The sequence below is a fragment of the Callithrix jacchus genome, chromosome 5, assembly GCF_049354715.1.
Source record: "Callithrix jacchus isolate 240 chromosome 5, calJac240_pri, whole genome shotgun sequence".
Classification (NCBI taxonomy): domain Eukaryota; kingdom Metazoa; phylum Chordata; class Mammalia; order Primates; family Cebidae; genus Callithrix; species Callithrix jacchus.
Window position 1 is genome coordinate 115,483,888 of NC_133506.1, and position 23,213 is coordinate 115,507,100.

General features: G+C 44.4%; 2 protein-coding genes across 2 annotated transcripts; one reads left to right on the forward strand and one right to left on the reverse strand.

Annotated features, from left to right (window-relative positions):
* Positions 1 to 2,319: 2,319 nt before the first annotated feature.
* On the reverse strand, positions 2,320 to 5,551 carry LOC144582820 (uncharacterized). The gene is made up of 3 exons (XM_078375428.1): positions 5,510 to 5,551; positions 3,235 to 5,268; positions 2,320 to 3,109 (listed from the first exon to the last, which is right to left on the reverse strand). Exons 1-2 carry the CDS (start codon positions 5,549 to 5,551, stop codon positions 3,928 to 3,930), a joined length of 1,383 nt encoding a protein of 460 aa, XP_078231554.1. The 3' UTR covers positions 2,320 to 3,109; positions 3,235 to 3,927.
* Positions 4,240 to 8,358, forward strand: TOB1 (transducer of ERBB2, 1). The gene is made up of 2 exons (XM_002748421.6): positions 4,240 to 4,536; positions 6,410 to 8,358. The coding sequence occupies exon 2, from the start codon at positions 6,550 to 6,552 to the stop codon at positions 7,606 to 7,608; it is 1,059 nt and encodes a 352-aa protein (XP_002748467.4). The 5' UTR covers positions 4,240 to 4,536; positions 6,410 to 6,549; the 3' UTR covers positions 7,609 to 8,358.
* Positions 8,359 to 23,213: the final 14,855 nt, after the last annotated feature.

Consider the following 23,213-nt stretch of genomic DNA (forward strand, 5'->3'; position numbering starts at 1 on the left):
CCTCAGACATAACTGCATTGCTTTTTTTGGAGAAATGTCTAGAAAAGAACTGGTTTACTTGGTTTTTAATAACTCAATGATTAGTGCATGATTTTAAAAATTAATTTTAGGCCAGGCACAGTGGCTCACGCCTGTAATCCAAGCACTTTGGGAGGCTGAGGCAGCCTGATCACCTGAGGTCAGGAGTTCAAGACCAGCCTGACCAACATGGTGAAATCCTGTCTCTACAAAAATACAAAAATTAGCCGGGCATGATGGTGGGTGCGTGTAATCCCAGCTACTTGGGAGGCTGAGGAGGAAGAACCTGGGAGGTGGAGGTTGCAGTTAGCCAAGATCTCACCGTTGCACTTCAGCCTGGGCAACAGAGTGAGACTCTGTCTCAAAAAACAATAATAATTTTAAAATGTGTGTACTATGATTTACGTTGCCTGACTGTCTAGAAAGAAAGAAATAACAATCATGATAAGAACATTACGGTTTTTTGTTGTTGTTTGAGAAAGGTCTCACTTGGTCGCTCAGGCTGGAGTGCAGTGGCATGATCACTGCTCACTACAGCCTTGACCTCTTGGTCTCAAGAGATCCTCTCGCCTCACCCTTCCAAGTATGTGGGACTACACATGTGTACCACCACACCCAGCTAATGAAAAAAATAATAAAATAGATACAGGTTCTCGCTATGCTGCATAGGCTGGTCTCAACCTCCTGGGCTAAAGAGATCCTCCCGCTTCAGCCTTCGAAGTAGTTGGGACTACAAGTGAGCACCACCATACCCGGGTAATTTTTTTTTTTTAATAAAATAGAAACAGGGGTTTCACTGTGCTGCATAGGCTGGTCTTGAACTCCTCTGCTTAAGGAATCCTCCTGCCTCAAGCCTCCTAAAATGCTGGCATTATAAGCACGTGAGCCACCTCATCCTGGCTGTCTTATTTTCAAATAAAAGTAAAAGTTTGATTCCTTAAAAGTGAAATGAGTCTTAGTAATTACACACCATGTGATAGCTATTCTGTAATCCTGTCTCAATTTATAAGGAAACATGATAAGAATTAGAAAGCGTAGGACATCTCTATCTCAGAAATCAAGGTGCTGTGTGTGATTGTGTGAATGAGGTAATAATTCAAGGCACTTTCAAGAACGGTGTTTTACGACGATATTGGAAGTTATTTTTTACCAAACAATTGCCTTTATTGTAAGGACCCACTGGGAATTGTGTAGAATGTAGGGATGTGAAGGCAAAGGCTGTGGTTTCTAGTGACCGTCATTTGCTCAGAGAGGAATACCTCTTGATTGTGATATACTTGGAGCCTAATATCAAATTCTTTTTTCCTCCATAAGCCTAATCCCCTGCACAACTAGCAGTTAGTCTTCCACTCCCCTGCATAATTCCAAAGTAAATGTTAAATAGTAATAAGCCATATGCAAAACTTGGATAAATAACATTTTATACCTCGTGACTGGTAATGTTCAGGGATGTGAATCGGTTTTCCCTTTTATTTGCAATCCATATTTGAAAAAGAGCTGCATTATATATGTTAGGAACCTTGAGTTTTAAACGTAGAATTTTTTTAATTGAAGGAGACATTAGACATGATCTAATTCAACCCTTCTTATAGGTGAGAAAACTAAAAGTTGATAGGAACCAGTGTGAAACTAAGATCTCCCAGTACCCACCCTTCAATGCTTTTTCCAGTATGCCATGGGGCCTCCGTGTCTGTGCATGAGTGTGTTTATATTTGGTCTGAAATCTTCTTACACTCCTGGACCAAGCAGCAATAACTCATAAATTTTTGACATCTACATTTCTGACTTAATGCTTTTAACTGCTATTGATACTTATTCAGTACCTATCAGATGACTGCTCTTGTATTTTAAATCTGGAATTATAGATTGAAGACATTCAGAAAAAAGAACTTGTGCCTTCTGTTTAGAGGATTCTTGAAAAGTTTTGACAAAAATGTCTAGAAAAAAATTCTTGTAAAGTACAGATAAGTTTGACAAAATTACAATTCATCTATCTTCAGACAGACATTTTACTCTCAGCCACGCCTAACATGCCCCCCAATTATAGTGATATATTTTCCAAATTGCAAATCAGGACACATGGGCCGGCAATTCTAGATGTGTGGTACAGTACCATTATTTGCCTAATGGTAAGAGAAGCTGTGCTTCCTGAACATGTGAAAAATGAAGTGTTTCTTTTGGTAAGGCATTCCAGGAATATCTTATCTAGTTTCTTGAAATTTCTGTGCTTAATTATAAAATTAAAAATAATTTTATTAAAGATGGAATTGTCATTATACAAAACCAAAAACGAACACACAATTAAAAAAACAAAACTGAAACAAATCATTTATATTTGACGTTTTGATGACATTTCAATGCAGAGGAAGTGCCATTTTAATTTAAATGCTTTCACAATTTTGCCATACTTTCACAGTTCAATTCCACTCTCGTTTGCAACTAAAAAACCTTAATCACAATAATCAGAATTTAAGGAGTCACTGAGTAAAACTATGTTTTAGGAATCTGTACAATAAACATGAAATCAGTCACCTGACCACTCCCCACCGTCGGCCCATTCCACAAACCCATCCTCCCTCCCCTTCTACGCTTTGAGCCTTCAGAAATATCCTTTCTCAATGCGGGTCCTTCTGAAAAGGAGAGACAGGGGACCCAGGGTGGAGACGGCGGCTGTATCCAGATTTTGCGTTCGTAAAGCCAATAGCTTATAGGCCTGACATGTACAGAGGGTTTGTGCCCGAGGAGCACAGCTGGTCTACACGGGCCCGCCCCGCAGACACCGACTCCATGGTGAGCTGCGGTTTAACTTCCTTATAGCAGGTTGAGAGTGCAGGCCCCTCCGTTTGGAGGGGAAGGCGGCGCCCCAACTGGTGTTTTTCCAGGAAGTGCTCCAAGAATGCGGGAGAAAGGGGAAAGGGGAAGGTCAGGCGATGGGCGTTTCATTCATTGCTTCTTTCCCCCCTCCCCTCCATCGCTCCCCACAGACTTTCCCCCTTTCCCCGTCCGAGTTTGACGTCGGTCTCCTGGATACCAGGCAGCCAATCGCCTGGTTGCGAAGGGACCCGCGCGGCCAATCAGGCGTCGTTGCTACCTGTGAGTAATATTTTTAGCTGAGAGGGACGCTTGATTCCATTCCCGATGTAATTTCGTGTATTTCTCTGGGGCAGGTTGTGAAAAAGGCGCTTACCCGTCCCCCGCCACGAGTCCCTCTCTTACCCTACTCCCTAGGTACCCGCACATATATCAGCCGAGACTGATCTTCCACTTGCTCTACAGGCAGGCCCCGCGTTTATTCTGTGCACCTGCGTTCCAGCAAGCCCTAGACATGCGCACATGCGTGTGTGTAGACTGGGACACAGATACCGACGCAGCTTGGCCTCGTGTCGCCACACCCTGGGCCCGGCGTGGGCTGGGACATTCGGAATAAATGAATCCCAGTCGCAGCCAGGGGTCGCACCGGGAGACCTGAGGCTGCGGAGGCAGTTAAACTGCCGGCGGGGCGAGAGCTGCGGCCGCCTCCCTTCCCCGCCCCCAGCCCGGCTCCGCCGCTAGTTCTGCAGCTGCCACTCTCTGGGGGGCGGTTGGCCTAGGCCTTGGGGTGATTAATATTCAATTAACCGGGTGCAAGAGTCCCGGTCACAATTTGCCCTTTCTCTAAACCCCCGCTGGGGTGGGCAGGAGACCGACTCGGTAACTATTCCAGGAGCTCCGGGATCTTCCTCGGCCGAAGCCCCGCGCGGAGAGGGCACTTTCTGGGCACCCTGGGCTCCTCCAGCCCCGGTTCTCTCGGCCGCTTTTCCGCCGGCTTCGCCCCCCCTCCGCCTGCCCGGCGCTCTCAGCCTCAACAGGGCGTCAGCCGCCCTACCCCACCCTTTCTCTCAGTGGCACGTCTCTCCCCGAGTCCCACTCCTAACGTTCTCGTAATTCCGTCCCCAGGGCTCCGACCGCCGGTTCATTGGCCCTCCCGGAGCCCGAGGGCGCGGCTTCCCCACCCCTGCGTCCACCGCGCGTCCGGACACGGGCAGCCGGGACTTGGCCAATGGCGTCGGGGGGCAGGGCAGGGGCGGAGCCGGCGGCGGGGGCCGGGGTTGCTGGGCTGGGAGCGCCGGGACTGGCTGCGCCGCCGGGCCTGGGTGACGAGGGGCGGGCGCGCGCACCCCGGCAGAAGGGATGGGGGTTGGGAGGAGGCCATAAAACGAGAGGCGGGGCGCGCGCCGCGGCAGAAAGAGCGAAGCTCTGGCCCGGCGTGGAGCGGGCGCACGACGGGACGCTGGGCCGGGCACCGGGCTGTGTGGAGAAGTGAGCGCGCTCGTCTGATCCCCGCGCCCGCCACCCCGCGCCACCGGCGGCGAGCTCCAGGGCCCGCCCGAGGCCTCCGTTCTCTCTGTCCTCCGCCCCGCAGCGGCGACCAGGTGCACTCGGCGAGCCCGCCGCTCCCGACCCTCCCGCGCCCCCGCCCTGCCGCGCTGCTCCCCGCCCCGCCGCGGTCTGTGGTCCAAGCCGCCCCAGAAGCAGCCCGTAAGTATCGCGGGGCGCTGGGCGGGGCCTGAGAGGAGGAGACGGAGCCCCGAGCCCGGGCGGCGGAGGAGGGGGCTGCAGCGGCGCCGAGCCCCTGGCCCTCGGGAGCTCGGGGACGGCGGGGTCGCGGCCCTGGGCGCCGGGGAGAGGCTCCGGGACCCGAGGGGAGCCGCTCCGAGGGGCGGCGCGGCGCGTCGGGCTCGTCCCGGGCGGTTGACCTGGGATGGGCGGCCCGGGGCGAGCTGACGGGAGCCGGGGGTTGGGGCGCTCGGAGGAGCGGCGAGCTCGCGGGGGAACGCTGGGGTCCAAGAGGCCGGTGGCCGCGAGGCTGAAACTGGTGCCGGGGAACCGGTGCTCCCCCAGGCTCTGGCCGGGTCCCAGGAGCCCGGGGCGGGGAGCGGCCGGTCGGGTTACGGCGGGGGAGGGGAGAGGCTGATCCAGTGCCTCGACCTGCTGGGTGCTGGGTGCTCGGTGCCCGGCCGGGAGAGGTTGCTCTTTCTTTTCCCGTGGCCTTCCTCCTCCCCCTCCGAGGAGGCTCGTACTCTCTTCCTCCTCCACCTCCACCTCCTCTTGCTGCTGCTGCTGCTGCTGTAGCGCTCGGGCTCCGAGGGCTGTGAGCAGAAATCTAATGAGATCTAACTGGCTGTTTATGTAATTCTTCACGCTCCTGCCTGTCTTGTGGCACTGCTTTATAACTACCTTCCACCGAGCCTGAATTTTGCTTGGCTGCACCTTCAAGCAATTGGGCTTAATCAGCTGCCTCTGCTGGCACTCAGGCTTTTGACTTGGAAAGTGTTTGTAGTTTGGGGGCAGCCAGGGATTCTTTTTCCTTTGTCACCACGAATACGGAAAATGGAACAGACGAATTAGGACCAACTTGATTTTTAAACGTCCTTTTAAATCGACTTGAGTGTGCAAATAGATCCCTTTCGCAAATATCTTCTGTTTGCCCTTGATCTTTTCTTATCCCCACCCAGTGCTGATCCAGCAAACGTTTAAAGGTCGACCTTATCATACTTGCCTCTCCGGCTGTTACCGTGAGAGGGAGGAAGGGATGGAGGTTTTTAAAATGAGACTAAAACTCAGAAACCCTGGCCTTTAAGCAGAATAGTCAATAGTTTTAATTTGTGTTGTTGCTTTGTTATACTTGCTGCCAAATAGGTACTTACCAGATTTACAAAAATACACATTGAAAATAAAAGGCACAGAGAAGCTTGGATTTATTATATTGTATGCTCTTAGTATACTTAAGGCCGAAACTATATAGAATAATTTGGTTCTTATTCACTAGGATGAAATTCATTTAGTACTCAGTGCCTTTAATTTTAGCGTCATGTACTATGGAGATTAAAATGATTTTTCTAACTCGCCAAATATTTAAATGTCACTGACAGAGCAGATTTAAAAGTATATATCCGAAGTAAACAAAAATGTGGATTCACTTCTAAGTTGGTGAACACAATAAAAATTACCACCCAAAAGTGCATACGTATAAGAGGGGGGAGGATGCTGAGTACCATAAATATTCTTGTGAGAAATGAGGGAGAATAATACATATGCTAGAGGGTTTTCTTCTTAGAACTCTATTCAGAAACAAATAATCAAGTTCTTAAAAACATTATTTCATCTGTAAACCTACATTTTTCTGTGTGATTTTAAACTTTAATAAACAATTTTCTATTTTATGTTTCTTTATTGTACTAGTTATGGTTTTCAGGCTTTCTGTCTTAGTAGACATTTTCTTTTTATCCTTAGCAAACCAAACTAGGATATTAGACATTTTGAAAGGTGAAATTACTTTGAGGGTTGAAAAAAAGGTCATGGGACTTATATTACATTTATCTTATTTGAACATATTTGCTTTTGTTTTAAGGAACAAGATCACTCAAGGTGAAGGATAATCTACCAATACCAGCACTTTGAATGAAAATTTGTTTCTCTGCCACAAACTGAACACTTTTTTTTTTTTTGGTGGGGGAGTTGAAACAAACCTAATTTTGTGGCATAGCAGCTATGCAGCTTGAAATCCAAGTAGCACTAAATTTTATTATTTCGTATTTGTACAATAAGCTTCCCAGGAGACGTGTCAACATTTTTGGTGAAGAACTTGAAAGACTTCTTAAGAAGAAATATGAAGGGCACTGGTATCCTGAAAAGCCATACAAAGGATCGGGGTTTAGATGTATACACATAGGGGAGAAAGTGGACCCAGTGATTGAACAAGCATCCAAAGAGAGTGGTTTGGACATTGATGATGTTCGTGGCAATCTGCCACAGGATCTTAGTGTTTGGATCGACCCATTTGAGGTTTCTTACCAAATTGGTGAAAAGGGACCAGTGAAGGTGCTTTACGTGGATGATAATAACGAAAATGGATGCGAGTTGGATAAGGAGATCAAAAACAGCTTTAACCCAGAGGCCCAGGTTTTTATGCCCATAAGTGACCCAGCGTCATCAGTGTCCAGCTCTCCATCGCCTCCTTTTGGTCACTCTGCTGCTGTAAGCCCTACCTTCATGCCCCGGTCCACTCAGCCTTTAACCTTTACCACGGCCACTTTTGCTGCCACCAAGTTCGGCTCTACCAAAATGAAGAATAGTGGTCGTAGCAACAAGGTTGCCCGTACTTCTCCTATCAACCTCGGCTTGAATGTGAATGACCTCTTGAAGCAGAAAGCCATCTCTTCCTCAATGCACTCTCTGTATGGGCTTGGCTTGGGTAGCCAGCAGCAGCCGCAGCAGCAGCAGCAGCAGCAGCAGCAGCAGCAGCAGCCAGCCCAGCCACCACCACCACCACCACCACCCCAGCAGCAACCACAGCAGAAAACCTCTGCTCTTTCTCCTAATGCCAAGGAATTTATTTTTCCTAATATGCAGGGTCAAGGTAGTAGTACCAATGGAATGTTCCCAGGTGATAGCCCCCTTAACCTCAGTCCTCTCCAGTACAGTAATGCCTTTGATGTGTTTGCGGCCTATGGAGGCCTCAATGAGAAGTCTTTTGTAGATGGCTTGAATTTTAGCTTAAATAACATGCAGTATTCTAACCAGCAATTCCAGCCTGTTATGGCTAACTAAAAATAAGAAAATATATTGTACAAGTTAAAATGCACGGGCCCAAGGGGGATTTTTTTTTTCCCGCCTCCTTGAGAATTTTTTTTTAAGCTTATAGTAAGAATACATTCAAGCTTGGTTAAAAGAAATAAAACATGCATCATTTTTCATTTGCCAACCAAGCACAAAGTTATTTTATACTGACTGTATATTTTAAAGTATACTCTCAGATATGGCCTCTTACAGTATTTAAGATATAGCAAGGACATGGCTGATTTTTTTTTTATAAAAATTGGCACTAATAAGTGGGTTTATTGGTCTTTTCTAATTGTATAATTTAATTTAGTACAAAGTTTGTAAAATATCAGAGGATATATATATTGTTTCTACGACATGGTATTGCATTTATATCTTTTTACTACAGTGATCTGTGACAGCAGCAGCTTCATGTTGTATTTTTTTTACTGAAATTGTAAAATATCCATCTTAAAGACATCAACTATTCTAAAAATTGTGTACAGGATATTCCTTTAGTGGTGGAATTAAAATGTACGAATATTTGCTTTTTCAAAAAAATGTATTTTCTGTTAAAGGTTTAAAGATTTTTGCTATATATTATGGAAGAAAATGTAATCGTAAATATTAATTTTGTACCTATATTGTGCAATACTTGAAAAAAACGGTATAAAAGTATTTTGAGTCAGTGTCTTACATGTTAAGAGGGACTGAAATAGTTTATATTAAGTTTGTATTAAAATTCTTTAAAATTAAAAATGCCTATTGTGGTCTTTATTTTTAAGTGTTTTCTAACGATCTGCCTCTGGAGTTATTATGTTGTAAATGCTAATGATGGAAAAAGGCCTGACTCATTGGGGCACGAAGGAATAATGGAAAGCAGTTGCTCTACTGGTGCACCAGATCATGGTTTGTCACATAAAAAGTGCTATCAAAACTGAATAGCCTGACCAGTGCTTGGGCCAGCTTAATTTTTTTACAGCCCTCTCCAGTCCACATTTGTCGACCCCATGATAGAGGTGGTATGTTAAGGTCAGCTCTACAGTGAGTTTCAAAATATGTCATGCTGACATCGAGGAGTCAGGTGACAAGATGAAATTCTTTCATGTAATGTGAGACGATTTATTTGAAATTTATATGGAGAGAGTACTGGATCAGTTTTCTGTTTTTGCTCAGGAAACCTGTTCAGACAAAGTGGCCGAACTTTAAAAAGATTTATGTCAGTTTACTAATTTATGTCAGTTTAGCTATTGCATATAGCTAGAGAACTTATGATAAAAGTATATTTACAGTTGGACAGATTGTTAAATGTTAATATCTTCATTTTCCCAGCAAAAAAGTTTATGTATTTAATTTTTTGCAAGTTGGTATCCAACCTGCTGGTTTGAAGGATTTACAGATTAGTTATTGATAGTGTATCAAATTGGAGTGCCTTGGTGAGGAATGAGAGTTTTTAAACTGAAGAGTTGGAAGGAAGAACACTAAATGAATCATTTCACTAAATGTCCATTGATACAATGTTGACATAGTATTGGTGAGAAAGTTGTCTTTAAGAACTTTCTATGTATTTTTATAGTAAGAAACCCCCACTGCCTGGGGTACCAGTGAAATAAATCTGGTCTCATGAGTTTTTTGGACACCAGTCTACAAAAGCCTTTTGTCATTTACCTATGATACAGTATAGAGCAATAAAAAGTTTTAAGGGAACAAGCACTGGAAATAACAGAGCTAAGCTGTTTGTCAGCTCCATGGTGAGGCTTTTGTTCTTTAGTGGACAGAATGAGGCTATGAAGAAGTATTGGAATAGTGAGTGCAACCAGCAGAGATCTGGTCTGCCAACACTTACCAATTACATGCTTTTGTGATCACGGAGCTTGAATAAGAACAATCAGGGTACTGGTTTTAAGCACTAGTTTCTGCTATAGACTAGATAAAGGTATAGGCTTGGGAGAAAACTGTCTACTTATGACTGAAAAAAGGCTCAAGTTTAATGTGCTTTTTATGAAAAATCATAAGGCAGCTGGACAGTACAAATTTGTTTTTATGGGGAAGCAGAGTCTCCCTCTGTTGCCCAGTCTGGAGTGCAGTGGCACAATCTTGGCTCACTGCAACCTCTGCCTCCCAGGTTCAAGTGATTCTCGTGCCTCAACCTGCTGAGTAGCTGACACTACAGGTGCCAGCCATCATGCCTGGCTAATTTTTGTATTTTAGTAGAGATGGGGTTTCACCATGTTAACCAGGCTGGTCTTGAACTCCTGACCTCAGGTGATCCACCCACGTTGACCTCCCAAAGTGCTGGGATTACAGGTGTGAGCCACTGTGCCCGGGCAACAGTAGAATTTGTAATGGTCTGGAGCACTAATCATTTTATTTTGAGACAGGGTCTCCCTCTGTCACCCAGCCTGGAGTGCAGTGGGGCCATTTCAGCTCATAGCAACCTCCACTAATTAAGTGATTCTCCTGTCTCAGCCTCCTGAGTAGCTGGGATTATAGGTGTGTGCCAGCTAATTTTTGTATTTTTTTTGGAGACGGTTTTGCCACGTTGCCTGGGCTGGTCTCAAACTCCTGAGCTCAGGTGATCTACCCACCTTGGCCTCCCTAAGTGCTGAGATTACAGGCGTGGGCCACCACACCCGGCCAAGTTCTAATATATTCAGATTTTAAATACCAAGGTTCATGTAAGCATGAGTATCTGTTTCAGATCTTAAGGACATTTGTATTGACAAAAATCTTAGGGAAATTTCATCTTTGTACATATGTTTGATGCTTGAGAATGATCAACTCAAAATTTGATCTTGATTGCTTTCATTAAAACTTGAGCTTGGTTTCATTAAAACTTGGTATCCTTGACTTCATAATTTTTTAAAAAATGAACAAAGGCCCTGTTTTCATGCCCTTTTTGTTTTTTAGGAACGGGAATTTTTAAAAAGGTGCTTTTGTCTAGCACATCTTAGAAAAGCTTACATCTTAGTTCCAAGTCACTTTCTCCCCATGGTGCCATCACGCTTTTGACTCTGTGTGGGGACTGTTTCGGTTGACAATTCGATGAATTATTTTCATAGGCCTTTCCCATGTTTTAGACTCCTATAACTACAGATACTGTAGCAGCCTCTGAATACCCTGAGTGCCCAAAATGTTACCTTACAGATTTCATAGCTCATGGATGAGTAAGGAATATGATACCAAAAAGTGGCTTTCTAAGTTTAGTATATTCCTTTTCTGCCCTGCCTTGTCTTTTCTGAAATCAGGTACATTGTGAAATTTCCTATTTGCCTATAATAGATGGCAAATGTAAATATAGGCCTTCTTCAAAATACCTCGTTAAAGATAACAATATTTACTGTGATTAATTAGCTTTTGAAAGTGAAACTAAAGGTTCTCCAAATGTAAAATGTTTTTCCAGGCTGGGCACAGTGGCTCACACCTATAATCCCAGCACTCTGGGAGACCGAGGTAGGTGGATCACTTGATGTCAGGAGTTTGAGGTCAGAAGTTTGAGACCATCTCTTCTAAAAACACAAAATTAGGTGTGGTGGCATGTGCCTGTAGTCCCAGCTACAGGCTAGGAGGCTGAGGCAGGAGAATTGCTTGAACCCAGGAGGCAGAGTTTGCAATGTGTCGAGATCATGCCATTACCTTCCAACCTGGGCGATAAGAGTGAAACTCAATCTCAAAAAAATAAAATAATGTTTTTCTAATTGGGTGTAAATATCATTCCCCTTTACATGTCTTAGGTACCGGCATTTTAATTGAGAGACTTAACAAATCTTCAGGACTTAAGATTATTTTAAAATAAGGCACTGTAACACAGAAAGAAACAAAGTATGTCTCACTGGACATACTTAAGCTAATGAAGTAAAATGTCAGTTGGAAACCTTCCTTTACATCCTTTCCCTACACAGACAGAGTATAGATAGGCATGGCACATCAAATATGCATCCTTGCTTGACCGGAATGCATGCTTTTGTCAGACACGGGGTAACAACCCTAGGGCAAGAACACATGCAAGGAAAACGGAAGACAGGATGTAAAATGGTCATTGCTGAATAAAACCCATTTCGTTGTTTAGTATAGTGATCAGTTGATGCTTAATCAGTTTGGCCCAGAAGGTCATTTGAGACCAGAGTTCTTTAGTTTTTGTGGTGTATTAGGAAGACTATATCTCATTGTTTGAAGGATTTAGGATCAATTATCTGTGGGCATACAATGGGAGTATTAGCACATTTTCCAATTGCATACCCAGTTTGAAGCCATTTTTGAATGGCTTTACATATTGGAGCCAATTTTTTTTAAATCTTTTAAATCAGGAAATAAACATGTAGCACTTACTATGTGTCAAGTGTAGTTCTGACCTAGTTTATAGCCTGGATTGGCTATAAGCACCCACCTGGGGGGTGCGGGGTGGCACTGAGGCACAGAAAGCTTAACTGACCCAAGATTGCATGGCCAATACATGGCAGACTTGCAATTCAAACTCAGGTAGTGGTTCCAGAGTCCATGCTCTTAGCACTATGCTTTGTTCCTTCAGATTAGTTGCTATTCTGATTTGAAGTCAGGGTAATAACACCATTTTTAATTTTAATTTTATTTTTTTATTTTTGAGACAGAGTCTTGCTCTGTCACCAGGCTGGAGTGCAGTGGCATGATCTCAGTTCACTGCAACCTCCACCTCCCTGGTTCAACGGATTCTCCTGCCTCAGCCTCCCAAGTAGCTGGGATTACAGACATGCACCACCATGCCCAGCTAATTTTTGTATTTTTAGTAGAGACGGGGTTTTCCCATGTTGGCCAGGATGGTCTCTATCTTCTGACCTCGTAATCCACCTGCCTCAGCCTCCCAAAGTACTGGGATTACAGGCATGAGCCACCGTGCCAGGCCATTAACACCATTTTTTATGTATTATCTATGTAATTTGCAGAATCTTTACAAAAGTGTTAATGAGGAGGGTCTAGTGGAAGGCTATTAACCATGCTCAGAATATGTCATGATGATTTTTTTAAGTGAGACTTTATACTTCCATTGGTCATAAACTGAATTCATAGGCTATAGGGAAATGTTTTTAGAAATCATTGTTGTATCAATGCTCTGGTTTTTTGTTTTGTTTTTTTGAGACAGAGTCTTGCTCTGTCGCCCAGGCTGGAGTGCAATGGTGTGATCTCGGCTCACTGCAATCTCCGCCTCCTGGGTTCAAGCAATTCTCTTGTCTCACCCTCCTGAGTAGCTGGGATTACAGGTGCATACCACCACACCCAACTAATTTTTGTATTTTTAGCAGAGTTTCACCATGTTGGCCAGGCTGGTCTTGAACTCCTGACCTCGGGATCTGTCTGCCTCAGCCTCCCAAGGTGCTGGGATTACAGGCACATGAGCCATCGCATCCAGCAATGCTCTAGTTTTGTTGGTTTTCATAATTCAGTCATATAAATTACATCTCTTTTCAAACCACTGAATGATTCCCTGACTGTAGACTTAGTGGCCTCATTACTTCGAAGTAAAGTTGTAACTGTTAACCTCCTGTGGCTATTTTTACAACCATTTCTCATCTGTGCTTATTGATAAAGAAAGGCCAAGGGACTTACCTTCAAACAGCCCATTTCTAGTACCTATGATTTGTTTTTAAATTACTTTGAAATGCTGCCTTAAGGCAAACCTTAAGGATTTCTATATGTATAGATATTGTGATTAAATGGTCTTTTAACTTTTATTTCAAAACATTAAAAACTTTTTTAAATTCTAGTTTTTAAAGTAGAGATGGGGTCTCTACCTAAAAAGTGGAAAAAAAAAAAAGATGGGGGTCCCATCATGTTGCCTGGGCTGGTTTCAAACTCCTGTCCTCAGGGGATCCATCCGCCTTGGCTTCCCAAAGTGCTGGAATTATAGGCATGAGCCGTCGTGCCTGGCCTATTTTAAAACATTGAAGAAACAAATTGACTTCTCATTTCAAACTTGTTCTGAAAGCCTTTCTTGAAAAAGAAATACAATTTGGTTTAAAATAGTCACATTTTAGAAGCACAAGCTATTGTGGGTGAGCTTACATACCTTTGATTGTTGCTATGTTTTGAACATGTTTGCACAGTAAAGAAAAAATCCCATTTAAAAAATGGCTCAGGAGAATTTCTGTAGTTTCTATGTGGATTAAATCCTGTTATACTAAATACTGTTTACATTGTTGTGTTAGTTGGCATTTGATTGGAGCAAATGTTGCTAACCCCTTAGATGGCCTTGAAATGGTTTAGATTGGGCTGAAAATCTTATTAAAGGAATTTGACTTAAAGTACTAATAGTAAAAACTTATATTAACCATTTCTCAATATTTGAGTTTTAAGATTTTATATCTCAGAGGACTTGCTTTGTGTATATAGTCTGTTAGTGGGAACTTTGAGATCATCTCACAACTAGGCAAACTTTAGGATAAAAGATTTCTTCAGCAGGCAGTCCAGGTCTAGTGGTTAACTGAAACTATGGGTCTAATTCCTTGCTTGATTATATTAAATCATTTGATTCAGATGGCTCAGTTTATTCATTAGCAAAATGACTGCAGTGATACCAATATGCTTCCTTGAGGAGCTATGAGAACTAATCACTTTACCATTAAGAGTTGTCAGACCGGGTGTGGTGGCTCATGCCTGTAATCCCAGCACTTTGGGAGGCTGAGGTGGGCAAATCACGAGGTCAGGAGTTCGAGGCCAGCCTGGCCAATATGGTGAAACCCCCATCTCTACTAAACATACAAAAATTAGCTGTGTGTGGTAGCCTGCATCTTTAGTCCCAGCTACTTAGGAGGCTGAGGCAGAAGAATTGCTTGAACCCGGGAGGCAGAGGTTGCAGTGAGCGGAGATCGTACCACTGCACTCCAGCCTGAGCCACAGAGTGAGACTCTGTCTCAAAAAAGAAAAAAATGTTGTCACTGAACTAACAGAACATGGGTCCATAGGGGCCTACAGTATTTAGAAGCCACAAAGTCCAGAATTCTAGCTGTGTTTGCTGCCCTTTGAAATCAGGAGTCAATGAAGATCCTAACTGCCTTTTTATATGAACATTTTGCTGTCGTTTACTCGAATCATCAGAAAATTAAAATTCTACAATAATATCCTAAAAGCTCATGTTTCAGTCATAAATATCAGAGTTTGTATTTCTAGTTTTGAGGCACTGAAGGAAACCAGCGCTTCAGCAGTCTTTTTCATACGATTGGCATTAAAAGTTAATTTAAACCCAGTGTACTAGTTGACATTTCCTTTTAGGAGCAGCCAAAAGTGTTGGCTAAATTAAAATGCCCATGCTATTGTGAAAATATTGACACAGTTGTTCTTATTTAAACAATATTGCCTGAGGAATAGTAGTTAAAATGTAGCTTGGTGGGGGATATGTCATATGGATGATGGTGCTAGCTTTATTTTAGTGCAGGTAGAAAAGAAGAGGAGGTTTGCTCTATCAAAGGGAAAGATGTAGAGGACTTGGAAGGAAAAGCACATTCCGTCCGGCATTATGAGTACTTACTTCACTGATAAAATATGACCAGTGTGCAGAACAGAGAACAGGTGTAAAATATTTTTAGACAAACCTTGGCGTATATGGTAGGTCACATCCCTTCTGCCTATACACTCCTGAAGTGTTTCAAAAATAATTGTGGGAAAACCACATTGACAAAATGAGCTAGACATTGATTTTATGTGTGTTTTTTTTTTTTTTTTTTCACTGACTGTTACACATAAACTTCCTTCCCAGCCATCAGGTTGCAGCTATTTTTAAATGCTGATTCTCCACATGCCCTTCTACAGCTCTTGAGGTCTTTTTTCCCTCTTTCTTAGTGCTAGTGAGAAAGCTGGTAAAACATGGTGCACACTCTTTTGGAGTGTGAAGGCTGACTTAAAACAATTTCATACTTCCTTTAGGCCAGAAAGAAAATGTCAAGAATGGACATGGCATCAGTCTAGCTGGTTTTCTAGCAAATGGTGGGTATAAGTGGGTGACTTCTGGATACCAATAGAGAGGAATACTATCAGTATCATATCGGTATGCTTTAAGAAATGGAATTATCAGCTGGGCGCGGTGGCTCACACCCGTCATCCCAGCACTTTGGGAGAATGAAGTGGGCAGATCATGAGGTCAGGAGTTTGAGAGCAGCCTGGCCAATATGGTGAAACCCCATCTCTACCAAAAAATACAAAAATTAGCTGGGCATGGTGGCGGGCACCTTAAATCCCAGCTACTGGGGAGGCTGAGGCAGGAGAATTGCTTGAACCCAGGAAGCGGAGGTTGCAGTGAGCTGAGGTTGCAATGAGCCAAGATCACACCACTGCACTCCAGCCTGGGTGACAGAGCGTGACCCCATCTCAAAAAAAAAAAAAAAAAATATGTAATCAACATGTCCTGCAACTATTGTACATTTTCTTACAGGGTCCACATACTGTGTGACACAGTTTCAGTAGTTCCCAGGCATAGGAACATCTTTTTCTGTTTTGCACTAAATGCAGGTATTCCTTTCAGAGGGCTTTCCTTACCACCCTCCACTACCCATCAATGCATTTTCAGTAAGGATGAAGCGTGAATTTTGTTTTGTTTTGTAGTGAGAATGCCTGTTCTTTCTTCACTCTGATTATCCAAATCTGCCTACTGCCCTCAAAGCTCTTTTCACCAAAAGAACACTCCCAGTTTTGCAAACTACCTGCCATTCTAAAGTTTTGTGGAGCCCTGGTGACTTACTTTCTTCTCATTTCTTTCTATTTCCAGAAAACATTATGGGAATCTCAAACCATTTTAAGACAAGGCTTAAGATAGCTGCAATCTTTGCAGTCAGCCTTTCTGGAGACTAAGGTGTCACCAGGGGCTCTTTAACTAAAGACTTTGAGAACAACCAGTTTTCACACAGCTATAAAGGATTCTACCTGGGGAAATTCTTCTTTGTGAATCTTGAAAAAGACTAGTAGAAAGGAAGGCAACTCTTTTTTGGTAACTTAGGAAAAAGAGTCTTGTTTATTTTCTGAACCACTAAAGTTTAAAGCACTTTTTGGGTTCTGTGTAAAAGGAATAGAGAGATGGAGGTAAGAGCTTATCTCCCCAGGAGATAAGATCTGCCAAAGCAGAAGGGTCTGGCAGTAGGCAAGGGACCAGGGTGTGTGTCCTCTATCTGCCTTTGCTTCCAGGGTCTGGGAAAGATGGAAAGTAAGTAGGCCGGGCACGGTGGCTCACACCTGCAATCCCAGCAGTTTGGGAGGCCGAGGCAGGTGGATCACAAGGTCAGGAGTTTGAGACCAGCCTGGCCAACATGGTGAAACCCCATCTCTACTAAAAATACAAAATTTAGGCGTGGTGGCAGGTGCCTGTAATCCCAGCTACTCAGGAGGCTAAGGAAGGAGAATCACTTGAACCCAGGAGGCAAAGGTTGCAGTGAGCCGAGACTGCACCATTGCACTCCAGCTTGGGCAACAGAACAAGACTCCATCTCAAAACAAAATACAAAAACAAACAAACAAACAAACAAACAAAAAGGCCGATTGCAGTGGCTCACGTCTGTAATCCCAGCACTTTGGGAGGCTGAGGCAGGTAGATCACAAGGTCAGGAGTTCAAGACCAGACTGGCCAACATGGAGAAACCCTGTCTCTACTAAAAAATACAAAAATTAGCTGGGTATGGTGGCTTGTGCCTGTAATCCCACCTACTTGGGAGGCTGAGGTAGGAGAATTGCTTGAACTGGGACCCGGGAGGTGGAGGTTGCTGTGAGCCGAGATCGCGCCACTGTGCTCCAGCCTGGGCTACAGAGTGAGACTGCATCTCAAATAATAATAATAATAATAAAATAGAAAGGACAGTAAAGGAGAGAGCTTCTTCATACACTACCTTACAACTTGTCCTGGAGATCAGTTTCCCTGGAAGGAGGCTTTGCAGAAGTTCTGAAATCCACGACAAGTACCCCTTGTCCAGGGACACCACAGTTTCCTGAAGATTGTCTGCATGTTTTTTTCCAGATTTTCAAGGAGGATGGGGAGCTGCTCTTTTGTAAAGCATGCCTATTTGAAGGATAATGATTTTTATACTATCATGAAGTCTTACGGAATCCAGAGGGAATGCCCAGCCCCAAAAGCTCAGTAATGATAATGACAACCCTTACATGCATTCACTATGTGCTAAATACTGCCCCATTTAAATTCAGTTCAACTTCATAAAAACCCTCTGAAGGTTGTACTATTTCTCCTATTTACAGATATAGAAGTGGAGGCAGAGAGCTTATAACAATCACAGCCAGTGGAGCTAGGATTTGAATTGTGGGATTCTGTTCCCAAAGTCCATGATCCTTAACCGTTACACTGTCCTGCTCCTTTGGTTGACCTCAACAGGAAGATTTTATAAAAAGAGCCACACTTTTGGCTGGGCATAGTGGCTCACACCTGTAATCCCAGCACTTTGGGAGGCTGAGGCAGGCGGATCACCTGAGGTCAGGAGTTCCAGACCAGCCTGACCAACATGGAGAAACCCCATCTCTACTAAAAATACAAAATTAGCTGGGCATGGTGGTGCATGCCTGTAGTCCCAGCTACTCAGGAGGCTGAGGCAGGAGAATTGCTTGAACCCAGGAGATGGAGGTTGTGGTGAGCCAAGATCGTGCCACTGCACTCCAGCCTGGGCAAGAGTGAAATTCTGTCTCCAAAAAAAAAAAAAGTGCCACACTTGATTATACAGAAGTCATCTAAGTTGTGCTTCATGCCCAGTCTCCCTCTCCTGAAACCTCACTTGTGATAATTCACTCAGTGATTCCAGACTTATTTGACTCTCAGCTTTTGCCAGGCACAATTGAGAAAGGGTAATCTGTTGCAAAAACACAATGGAATAAGATATGAGTTTGAGGACTACGTGCTAGCTTTACTTATTTACATCACTACTGCTCTCTGGGTGATTAGATTATTTGAGAAGCAACTATAGGCACTTGACGTACTGAAGTCTTTGGGCCTAAGCTTTACTAGTACTTGTGATAGCAAAAGGGTGATGTTGACTCAAGTGGCTGCCCTAGGCTCAGATTCCATTCTTGTCCCTAAATTCTTTCTCAAACGAGGTGAGATATGATTAAAAGCAGCTCCTGTATTCATCCACTCAACACATTTATTCAGCATCTCCTGGATTAGGAGCTGGTAGTGATGTATATTATTCTTCAGAATCTCAAAGGAGCTTACACTCTAGCAAAGGATGATGCACAGGCTGAAATAATCATAATACACAGGAAAATGTATAGATATGAACAAAAAAAGGAAGCGTGCCTATCTAAGGGTTCTAGATCTAGGAGGAGATATCAAGCTATGTCCACTGGAAATACCTGGGGAAGCCTGGGCTCCCTCAAATTCCCAGCTCCAGCAGAGGAACAGGCAGTTGAGAGGAAAACCTTGGTCTTGGTTGGGTGTATGTGTGTGTGTGTGTGTGTGTTCTTCATCAGATGTACCCACAGTAAGAAGAATGTGTGCTTGCTAACCCTTGGGGAAAAAAGGCAGAGGAAATCAGAAATAGAAGCTCTACTGCCAACCCATCTCTCCTGGGAGAAGCTGCCTTTGAATTTGAACATTTTAACTTATTTTTTCACTGTTTCAAGCTTTGTACAGAAACATTATGAAAGAGAAACAGTTTGAAACGTCTTTATGCATCAAACCCAGGAATGACATGGGGAGGACAGGTAAGAAGTCCAAGGAAAGAAGAGGTGGGAGTGAGAGGGCCATCAGACTGTGTCAGAGAGAGGTCGAATTCTTTCCTTTCAAGACAGTTTCGGTTTCAGGCTTGATCTAGAAACCTCCTCGGGCTAGAAGCTCCCTCTAGGGGTCATCTCATTTGTTTTCCTGCCTTCAGTGACAACCTCTTTTGGTTTTGTGATGGTAGGGCTCACATGGGGTACCACCCGTCCAGAAGTTGGTGTTGGTGGAAAGTGCGTGTTCATTGCACAAACTCAGACACCCCCAGGTCACTCCCAGGTGCCGCTCCCATCACACACCCTACCCCTGGCCAAGGTAACAAGTCTGTGGAGCCCAGCAGTTTCCTTTTCCAGTTTGGTTTTTGGGGAGTTGCAATATCTTCCAGTTTGGACATACATCAAAGAATGAGGCTTTGAAGGGAAAACTTTGTATAAATTTCAGCCAGAAATTAACATTCCCAAATAACTTTTCTCGTGGGTCGCTTCCCTTGGCAATGCCCTTCCCCAGGCTCCCCTAAGTTCTGTTTGTACTTGAGCGTGCTGTCATCCACTGAAAATACCAGCACAAGCAGGCCAAGCTCCTTCATGTGACCTGGGACTGCCGGGAGACCATCACCGCTCTGTACAGAGCATGGATCCTGCTTTGGCGCAGAAGACACTGGCATCTGATCCATGTCTCACACCCACTTCACCAGCGGGAACGCATGTTTTCCCTGCAGAGTGAGAATGCTCTGGAGTGGTGTAGGGGGCTTCATTCAGACTTCAAATAACATTACTCCTCGTGATCCTCTATGAGAAAGAACATGGGCTTGGGGTTAGACTTTTTTTTTCTTTTTCTTCTGTTTTGAGATGGAATCTTGCTCTGTCACCCAGCCTGGAGTACAGTGGCACGATATCAGATCACTGCAACCTCTGCTTCCTGGGTTCAAGAGATTTTCCTACCCCAGCCTCCTGAGTAACTGGAATTACAGGTGCCCACCACCACGCCCAGCTTATTTTTTTTGTATTCTCAGTAGAGATGGGTTTTCGCTATGTTGGTCAGGCTGATCTCAAAGTCCAGAACTCACAGGTGAGCCACCTGCCTCGGCCTCCCAAAGTGCTGGGATTACAGGCATGAGCCATCACGCCTGGTCTGGGATCAGACTTTGAATCAAATCCCAAACTCACCCTTAAATAGCAGCGCACTGTTAAAAGGATTCCACCTCGGATTTCCTATCTGTAAAACGTGTCCACATTATACTTGTTAGGGCTGGTATGATGAGTATGTAAGATAAATAAAGCATTCGGCATAATCGTCTTCCCTACATAGAATAACTTGAACTCTCTCTACTCTTTGGTGAGCGAGGGCTTGAATCCTCCCTCCTCCCCCCATGGCTTAGCCTCAAGGTCATGTGCTCAGCCTATTTAGGGGAGGTCAGCTGGCCATAAACGTGCCTTTTCATGAGAATCCTAGGAAGTAGAACTTCCTGGTATATTAGCAGAGAGAAGGGAGGACAGAAAAATGAGACAAAACCAGACTTGACTGTTCTTGAATCTGTGGTGGAAAACATCACACATGCAGTTAGGTGTGTGGCCTTTGGAGTCATGTAGACACACCTAGGTTTGGTTCCCTGCTTGCCAGGGACTTTGGGAAAATGATTCAATCTCCCTGAGCCTCAGTTGCATTGTCTCTGAAATGGACAGACTATTAAATGGAGGTGAATAATATACACATCACAGGGTTATAAATATTTAATGAGGTAATTCATATTGAATACATATTAAATGCTGTAAGCTCTTAGCAATGGAAATTATTAACCCTGCCAACAGGATATCTACCTGGTAAAGGGTGCCCGCATTCCATGAGGACAGGGATGACTTACCCTCTGTGTTCTAGTCATCCATAAATACCAGCTTCAGCTCTTATTAGGGTCACAGGGTAAAATCGCTGGTTGTAATAATTGTGAAGATTGCTTTGAGTCTGTTATTGATTATACCAGGGCCCTAAGGCTGTTTCCCTTAGGTACATTGAGATGGAGAATAGTATTTGAAATAAGGGGTCAGTGAGAGCTTAGTTCTGTGCCCCAAGGTATTGGAGCCAGGAATGAAGGGTGGAGAAATGTTCTTAGGGCCTCCGTGGAGGTCTCAGAGGTTCCCCATCTCTAATCAAATTACTACCCTCTGTTTCCTGGGCCACCAACTGCACAACCCGGAGTGTGCGTCTCCCCCTCCCTCTTCTCCTTTTTATTCTTGCTCCCTCCCTCCTCCTCTCCCCATCTCTTCTCCAGCTACCCTCCTCCTGGACTCTTCCCTGGTCAGCAGAGGAGACTGCATCTGTCTCGCTTTGTTCTTCAAGTCCAGCTGCAGGGAGAGGAGCCTGTTCTCTCCCCTCTTGGTTCTTGCTCCAGTCATAGGCAGGGACATGCAACAGCGCTTAACCCCAACAAGCTGAAGCAATGAGGCCCAGGACCGACTACCCCTGGAGAGGCACTATGGCTGCCATTATTATTCCACCGTATAGATGATAATACTAAGGTGCAGAGAAGTTAACTGTCATAAAGTCACAAAGCCAGTATTGGAGCCCATACTCTGCCATGACTGTGGCCTTTTCTCACTGCCATCTACCCTGAATAGCAGGGAGATTTGGGGATTTTGAGGCCTAAAATATCTGGTGCCTCATATATTTATTTATTTATTTGCTTAATATGTTGATTGTCTTTATCTGAAAAATCCTCATATAAAATTGTTGTCTGGGCCGGGTGTGGTGGCTCACGTCTGTAATCCCAAAACTTTGGGAGGCCGAGGAGGGCAGATCATGAGGTCAGGAGTTTGTGACTAGCCTGGAAAATATGGTGACACCTTGTCTCTACTAAAAATATAAAAATTAGCTGGGCATGGTGGCACACACCTGTAATCCCAGCTACTCAGGAGGCTGAGGCAGAGGAATCGTTTGTACTCAGGAGGCAGAAGTTTCAGTGAGCTGAGATTTCGCCACTGCACTCCAACCTGGGTGACAGAGCAAGACTCCATCTCAAAAAATAAACTGTTGTCTGGGCCAGGCACGGTGTCTCACACCTGTAATCCCAGCACTTTGGGGGGCCGAGGCAGGTGGATCACCTGAGGCCACGCATTCAAGGCCATCCTGGCCAATATGCTGAAACCCTGTCTCTATGAAATATGCAAAAATTAGCTGGGTGTGGTGGCATGTGCCTGTAATCCCAACTACTGGGGAGACTGAGGCAGGAGAATTGCTGGAACCCTGGAGGCAGAGGTTGCAGTGAGCCAAGATCATGCCGCTGCATTCCAGCCTGGGTGGCAGAGCAAGATTCTATCTAAAAAAAGAAAAAGAGAGAGAGAGAGAGAGAGAGAGAGAAAGAGAGAGAAAGAGAGAGAGAAAAGTTGTTTGGTTTCACCCTCAGCAGCCCGCCCCTCTGCTCCTGACAGAGAGCTCAGAGAAAAGAAGCTTGCCTTCTTTTGAGCTACCCGATCTTTCTTCTGGGCAAGGGACATTTGGGGATGGTTCCATCTCTTCTTTTTAGCTCCTTCTTGGGCTTCTTCTCATAGACTGGTGATATGGTTTGGATCTGTGTCCCCACTAAAACTCATGTCAAATTGTAATCCCCAGTGTTGGAGGTGAGGCCTGGTGGGAGGTGTCCGGATCACGAGGGTGGTTTCTCATGAAGGGTTTAGCACCATCCCCTCGATGCTGTTCCCGTGATAGTGAATGAGGAAGTTATTGTGAGCTCTGGTTGATTAAAAGTTTGTGCATTTTCCCCCGACCCCTTCCTCCTGCTCCTGCCGTGTAAAACCTGCCTGCTTCCCCTTTGCCTTCTGCCATGATTATATGTTTCCTGAGGCCTCCCCAGAAGCAGAAGCTGCTATGCTTCCTACATAACCTTCCAATTAAACCTCTTTTCTTTATAAATTACCCGGTCTCAGGCATTTCTTTAAAGCAGTGTGAGAAT